The 7450-nt window shown below is 38.5% G+C and overlaps 1 protein-coding gene across 1 annotated transcript; it reads right to left on the bottom strand.

Annotated features, from left to right (window-relative positions):
* Positions 1–777: 777 nt before the first annotated feature.
* On the bottom strand, positions 778–5553 carry LOC120289846 (ubiquitin carboxyl-terminal hydrolase 12-like). The gene is made up of 7 exons (XM_039305222.1): positions 5500–5553; positions 5334–5405; positions 4649–4714; positions 4405–4470; positions 3103–3218; positions 2813–2970; positions 778–1871 (listed from the first exon to the last, which is right to left on the bottom strand). The coding sequence occupies exons 1-7, from the start codon at positions 5551–5553 to the stop codon at positions 1672–1674; spliced, it is 732 nt and encodes a 243-aa protein (XP_039161156.1). The 3' UTR covers positions 778–1671.
* Positions 5554–7450: the final 1897 nt, after the last annotated feature.

Raw genomic sequence — 7450 nt, 5'->3', positions numbered from 1 at the left:
AGCCCGGCGCGAGGTCGGCCTCGCCTAGCCAAGGCGAGGCCGAGCTCGCCCGCCTACGGCGAGGCTCGGCCTCGCCTAGGGGCGAGGCCGAGCCTCACCGAGGCTCGGCTCGCCGGGGGCGAGCCTCACCGTGGGCGGGCGAGGCCCGGCCCTCGTCGGCCGGTCGCCGGCCATGGCCGAGGGCCGGCGACCGGCGAAAGAAAAAAGAAAGAAAAAAAGAAGAAAAGAAGAAGAAAATAAAAAAGTGTTTTAAGTTTTGTTTTTGAAATAAGAAACACAAATTTGTTGTTTCTTATTTATGTTTTTTTTTGTTCAAGGAACAAAAGAACAAAAAGGAACAAAACGCGTTTGTTTCCTTTTTGTTCCTAGGAAAAGTGTTCAAAAACAAAAAAAAGAAACACAAATAAACAGACCCTAAGATTTCAAAATTACTAACAATGTTACAGAATTACCAACCCTGAAATTTGTTCCCCTTTTGCCCCCATCGGATCATTGTTCTCTGAATCAAAGTGATGTCAGTGAATTGCATGATAAGGACACAAGGAAAAACGATTGTGGTTAGAGAGAGCTTTTGTTTAATATCCAAACTCGTCCTCTTGAAATCATTCTGCAGTAAATGCACATGGATAAAAGAACATCCTCGGTCTCAACTTCAAAGTGAAAAAGAAATACCACTTCTACAGTCACAATGAAGCCACAGGTTATCATTTGTGGGCGACTGAAAAAGAAAAAAAAAAAAAAGGAAAAAAAGAAAAAAATAGAAAAAATAAAAGCAACACGAAGCACCAACGGGCTTCCAAGCAGAACCGATTCCATCTTCAAACCTCCGATGAAATAACCGAAAGAAAAAAACAGACAGAATGTGAAATTCGAAGCGTATATGAGCACAGCAGATGTGGCAACTCTGTACGAAAATAATCAGAAGATGACAGGTATCTGAAAGGCACGGGTTTTCACCCCTCGAAAGCACTTATACGCAAGAGATTTTACACGAAGAGAGTTCTATTCACTTGGAGCAATCCATTTGCACAGTGTCCTCATAGTCATTTCTGATCCAAGCCAAAAGGTTTTAACCAAATAGCGTCTTCAGATTTGACCAGGCAGTGATAAATCTAGACATTCTTTCCTCGGCTATTCTCTTCTTTTCCTCAGCCTTCGCTACTTTCTTCTCTTGATCCTTGTGCCAGGATTTTGCTTTCTCAACTTTTTTATTGAGCTCTTCCTCCTCTTCGGTCAGGTCACCCAACAACTGCTTATACAAGATGTGAGTCTCATGATTCTTCTTCATTGTCAGAAACATTTGATCCTTCAGCAACTTCTGCGTCTCGAATTTGACATTGTTCTGCTCGAAAGTCAAAAAATCGGACTGACCTCATTGAAGTTGGCCCAAAAGGCCTTGACTGACTTTTGCTGGTCCTGTGATAACCTGCTTTTGGCTAAGCTTAACGTCGACACTGCTTCAGCCAACCTGTCTTTTACATTTAGGTTAAAAATATCGGAGAGGCACTCCTTCAGAGACAGCTTAGCCTTCTACTTCATCCAAGGTTGAAGCCTCAGAAGTTGAAAGAGCACCTTTTTGATTTCTTGTGTTTGACCCTCCCCTGGCGAGAGAACTCTGAGCAGCATTAATGTTTTCCTCAAGATTTGAGAAATACATGTTGAATGTATCTGTTAGTGTCGGCCGAGGAATATTTGCCAGAGGTTCAGCCAACCGAGTATTTTCAGCTGCATTTGGGGGGCCAAAATCTCAGCTACAACCATCAAAGCTTTGTTCACTAAATACCCATTATGGCTGTCACGGACTTTGCTCAATGGAATGAAGGATGCGAAGCCACAGACACTCTCTCTTGCAGTGAAATTATGTTCTGTCCCTGCATTTTGTTCAGATGGGACTTCAGTAAAATGGGGTAACAGTTTTAAAGACACCTTATTTCACTGCATTAGGTTCAATGAATGAAAAGATTACTATGTTTGGGATCAAAAATCATGGCACACCAGAACCACAAGAATGTAGTTAAAGCATATTTGGAGAGCCATTGCAACAAGGAGGCCCAAACATGCTCTCCCAGTTTGCTTCATCAGAAACTTGGTCTGGTTAGCGAACAAACAGTAATGACATAGGGAATCTCCACTTCTTCCAATACTTCTATTTGTCCAGATGTTCACGCATTCCATCCAAACTTTCAGAGCCATGTATTCATATCATCACTCAGATGCTTTGAAGTGCATAAAAATGCATGTGCGTTCGGAATTGGCACAAAACACAGAAGAAACTTAATCTCATCTACAAATGGGCTTCCCCATTAACAGATTTGCTATGACCTATCAAGTAGTTCTCTCACTTTGATTCCCTAAAGTCATACTTGGTACAACAAGAGAAGTCAAATAATCCTTCAGTATTCTTTCTGAAAGAGACTAATTGATAGAATTGACAAAAGAACTGCATAGCTGACCCAACTAGGGTCTTTGCCAATATACACCACATAAAAAATGGAATACTTCAGACAAGATGAATGATGATGGATATATTTCACATGAATCACAATTTTGTAAGATACTAGCATAAGCAAGATTTCTCATGTTATGATTCAAATTTGCCGTTGCACCAAATTTATGAATGCAGACTTCATTAATACGAATACCATCAATTGTGAGGGTATACATGTGCATAAATTCTATCAAGACATGAAAGACGACTTCAATAGCAAATATGAAATAAGGTTTCTCATTCCCTTAAAGTACCATATCTCAAAATCAGATTCCAACAGCAGACAGAAAAAACCAGGCATAGTCTTAGTCGCAATCAACATACCCTTAATCCTAGAATTGCCATAATTGTTCTGATCGACCAGAATCAACTTGAAATTGGTGTTTCTGCTCCACCTGGATGGTAGCCTCTCGGAATCAGCGACGTCCAAGTATATTGACAAATGCTCTGCATTGTTCCCCCTGGGGAAGATGCGTATTTGCCTGCACACATCAACCGTACCATAAAAGAAAATGGATAGTTTTTAGGAAATTCAGCAACTAAAGGAAACAAAAGGACAAGACCAGGCCATGGTTTGATCATTACGCTTGCCAAAAATCGGATTCAACAATTACCAGGCATTGTCACTGAGCGTGAACACTTCGGAAGAGTACTTCTTTTGAGTCAAGTTAGTGAAGTTGGAAATCTTCCATGTGTATTTCCACAAATGGAAACTTTGCTCTTCCATCGCCTGCTTCCCCATAATACAATCAGTCGAAACACAAACAACTCATTCATCAGTCTTTACAATTAAGAACACACGACGGTTCCCAAAAATTCAAATGAAAAAATCTCAGACATCATCATTCTTTAAAATCAAAACCAAACAAACACACACCCCAATTTTTAGGGTCATGAAAGGAACACAAAAAAGAGCCTGATTTTGAACATCAGAGAATCCTTTAGCCTACACATACAATCGTCACCGTGAAGAATAATTAAGCCTACAATGGTCACCAGGGCCATCACTTATGATGCAACAAGGGTTCTCAACCTGCACATCATTATCAAGTAGTCCCTTAAATCAAGGTCCTGTCAGATCCTCAGCTCTTCTTAGTTGTATATTTTTACAGGCTTCTCACAGGTGTGATGGCTCTGCAAACTGGGAAATAAATCACGATGCACAACATGGAAAGACAAGCAACCGACAAGAATTTAAACCAGGCATAAAATGGCTTAAACAGCTATATCACCTAGTCCACAGAATTTCTAAAGTGACTGCGTTAGGTACAGAGAAAAACCATATCCACCACAACTCTGTTATGGCTTTTCTGCCAATGAAACCTACTGGAGGAAAACACATTTTGTGATTGTTTAGGACCTGCTGAATCTAGAAACAATTGTTTCCATCAGGTTGGGATTTCTGAGTTTACTAACGCAAAGCACTCATCAGCTGTCATATGCTTCTTCAGAGTCACGAAACCATGGACTATGGAAAATTCACTCATAAAAAAAAAATTGTACTTAGATCAGCCCTTGATACGAGAATTTTAGGCCACAATATAGATAATTACTTTGCATGAGGGCTGGTACACAGTTTCATACAATTGAAATGACAAGAAGAAATATTGGTGAATATATAATCTTCCTTATTAAGTAATCAATTCTCTTTGAATGGCTTTCTTATCCTTGGTCAAGTACCACTAGAAGGGAAGAAGAAAAATGTTCTCTGTCACGGATCTTCCATTCTATGAGGTATTCACATTATCAATTAATAAGGCTTAAACGTTTTTGAATTGATAAGAACTTCACCAGCCCAAAAAGGATACAAGAAACAAACCAACATCTTTACACTCCTCAAGCAATTCAACCAAAATTAAGATGATGAAAAGATTGGAAGGAGCAAAAGAGAGCCCTAAGCCCTATAGCATGCTCACCTCCTCAGCGCGCAATGTCCAGTACTGGTCATTTATATTCTTAATTTTCTCACTGGAAGGAAAGATCTGCACAGATATTTGGCATGTAGTGAATGGTTTAAATAGAATTCAACGTCTAAAACACTATCACGGTTAAACCATGGTTTGACATATAAACATTTAAAATACAATGGTTTAAGTGACAATGGAGACTGGAAACTGAATACATGAAAATAACTAAAGCATCCACTCAAAAGACAATTACCTTATAGATCTTATGATAGAAGATTTCAAGAAGTCTAAGTTCTGCATCTGGACGAGACAAATCTACCTATTCAATAAGGGATTTCCATTGAGTATATTCAGAAAGAAGTTTTTCAGAGAGAGAGAGAGAGAGAGAGAGAGAGAGAGAGAGAGGTGTGTGAAAAAAATATAAGCAAGGCAGAGAGGACAGATCAAACAACTACTAATCTATGCATGTAAAAATTTTAAGTGTGACTTTCCGCTGCAGTCCAGTAACTCTTCAAAAGAAGAACAGCCCTTTCATTGAACCTGAAGTAATAACTTCTAAGCCCCTATAGAAAGTAAAGTTTGAAATTCTATTCTTCTTATGGTGAAAGCTTGAAAAGGTCTCAGTTGCGACCTTTCATGAACAAAAAATAGTAAATTCCCCTTTAGCAGAAGGTGGCTTAAATGATATACGAATTAGTTTAAAACAGCAAGATGTAATGCAGAACTGCCAACTCGTATACTGAGATGAACCACTCCCCACATAATACAATAAACTAGCTATCGTTGGTACTTGTTTTTCAAGGTCAAGATCTCCATCGAAAATAGCAAACAAGAAGTAGAGTGAGATTAACCAGAATATGCACATCTCCCTTTGTATTCTCCATCATTTTCCTAAAAAAAGGAATACTGGCATATGGCAATGTCAATTGATAACTTGCCTTTGTCTTAAGTTCATTAATGACATCGCCAACTGTACTCTGCTCTGGCAGTCTAACATGATAGATTACAACCTAAAATGCATCCAAAAAATAAATAAAGAGGCAAAAGTCAGAAATTAATGTGCATAAGATGCCTGAAAGAGACAGAGAGAGAACTTAAATGTACTTCATCCTTTGAGGCATGATGAAACGCAACTTTCAGGTTCTTCAGACCTTGCATCTCTGGGAGAGGGATGTCCTGTACTTCGTAGTACAATACATCAGAGGTCTATCATAGAGAGAAATATCAGCCAGCTCCTCTAGATGAATAATCAGAGGTCTAAAAGATAAAAGGCTCAAATAATCGCAAAAACTCTACCAGATTATTATGGACTATAGTGTTGTTGAAACCAGGATTGGTCTGCGGCAACTGAAAAAAAATAGATAAGAAACAAGTAAGTTCATCACAAGTCAGGCAGAGAATCAATTTGATAATCAGTGTAAGACATCACCTCCTCCTCTCCCCCATACTTTCCTCCAAGGCCCTCTTTATATCTTCTTTTGTCACCCGTTCATCATCATACTAAACCCTGAAAGTGGGAGTCCAAAAGATGTGCTGCTGATTACAACAAAGGTTGCAAACAAACAGACCAATTGCCTACACATGCAACAAAGCCTTCTGACAGTCAGAGTCCAGGAACAAAATATATCCTCGACTATTATGGGCTTCTCTTAACAATTACTTGAGAACAAGAATAAAAATAGGCCATAAGTCAAAGATGGGACATGTTGTAGCGTAGCGCACAGACTAGATGTAGAGTTGTGGTAAGTAAAACCATCAACCTTATAACAAAGCCGAGTTCGCAAATCAGCAGAGCAAAGTGCCGCAATGTGCGTTTGTGTGAGAGAGAAAGTGAGAAAAGTGGTGAATTCTACTTGGTAGTCTTCACCCAAAATGAAGGGGATTAACTCCAAGATTGCGGTAACAACTAGATTGTTTGGGTAAAAAATAAATCACGGCAAGGAAAATTCGCCTGTGGAGAATTATATGAAGTTACTACAAATTAAGGAATCTACATTAAAAGGTCTTCTACATTCCATGTTTTCAAGTATATCACATAACATAGGTTCATGGGAAATGACAAGCTATAATAATGTTGATGATAGAATGTGTAGTCATTCATCATCTCATTTTAAAACCAAATCAAGCATTTAATAACTTTTTAGAATTCGAAATTGTGTTAAAAACATGCTTGAAAATGCACGATTCAAATCATAATCGATTCGTGCTCTTAAGATATGCTTCAGAAAAGGAAAATGAGTATAAATTTGCAATTTTTTGATCGCAAATTCATCAAATGTGAACATACGAAACTGAAACCCGTTGTTAAATAAGATTAGAAAGACTTCAAGTTAAGGTCTCCAGGTACGGCTAAAGGTCTTGTGATTGTCCTTTTCGAGCAAAGCTATAGCCTAAGTAGCACCGATACTGACACGCGACACACATCACGACACGATACGACATGCTGACCCGTCGTTTCTAAAAAAACAGAGAATTTCGATACGTTGGGACATATTGTATATTAATATATTTTTATATATACATAATAAATTATCATTTTTATTATTATTTCAATCAAATTAATTTGAATCAAATTCATAAATAATTAATTAAAAAAGCCTAGAATGAATTTACACTAAAAATATTAATCCACCATTTATTAATATCATTTATTGTTTCAACGTGACAAATTCAACTCTATTTCAATACCCTTCCAACACCCTTCCAACATGGAAGGGGAGGTGAGGGGTTCAAATCCCCACCTTCTCGGGGGATGGGGTGGGGACGCGTAAATTTCAGGAGTGGGTTTCGACTCTTACGCCCCGCAAGAGGCGGGCAAAAAGTCCGAGAGTGAGCGTAGAGTAGGAATAGAATAGGACTAACAAAAAAAAACTCTATTTCAATACTTCATAATATTTGGAGAAAAAAAACAAGCAAGCTATATTCTGGACTCGCATGTTAGATATGTTGGAAGAGGAGAAAAAAAAAAACTTAAGGAGTAAATTGTGTATCACAGGAAATGGGAGTAAGAAGAGAAGAGAAGACTAGGTTTTTCTTCTTTCTCCATTTATTATTT

The sequence above is a fragment of the Eucalyptus grandis genome, chromosome 11 (assembly GCF_016545825.1).
Source record: "Eucalyptus grandis isolate ANBG69807.140 chromosome 11, ASM1654582v1, whole genome shotgun sequence".
Taxonomy (NCBI): Eukaryota; Viridiplantae; Streptophyta; class Magnoliopsida; order Myrtales; family Myrtaceae; genus Eucalyptus; species Eucalyptus grandis.
Note: the sequence above shows the minus strand (reverse complement) of the source record. Positions and strands in the feature narration are given on the sequence as shown.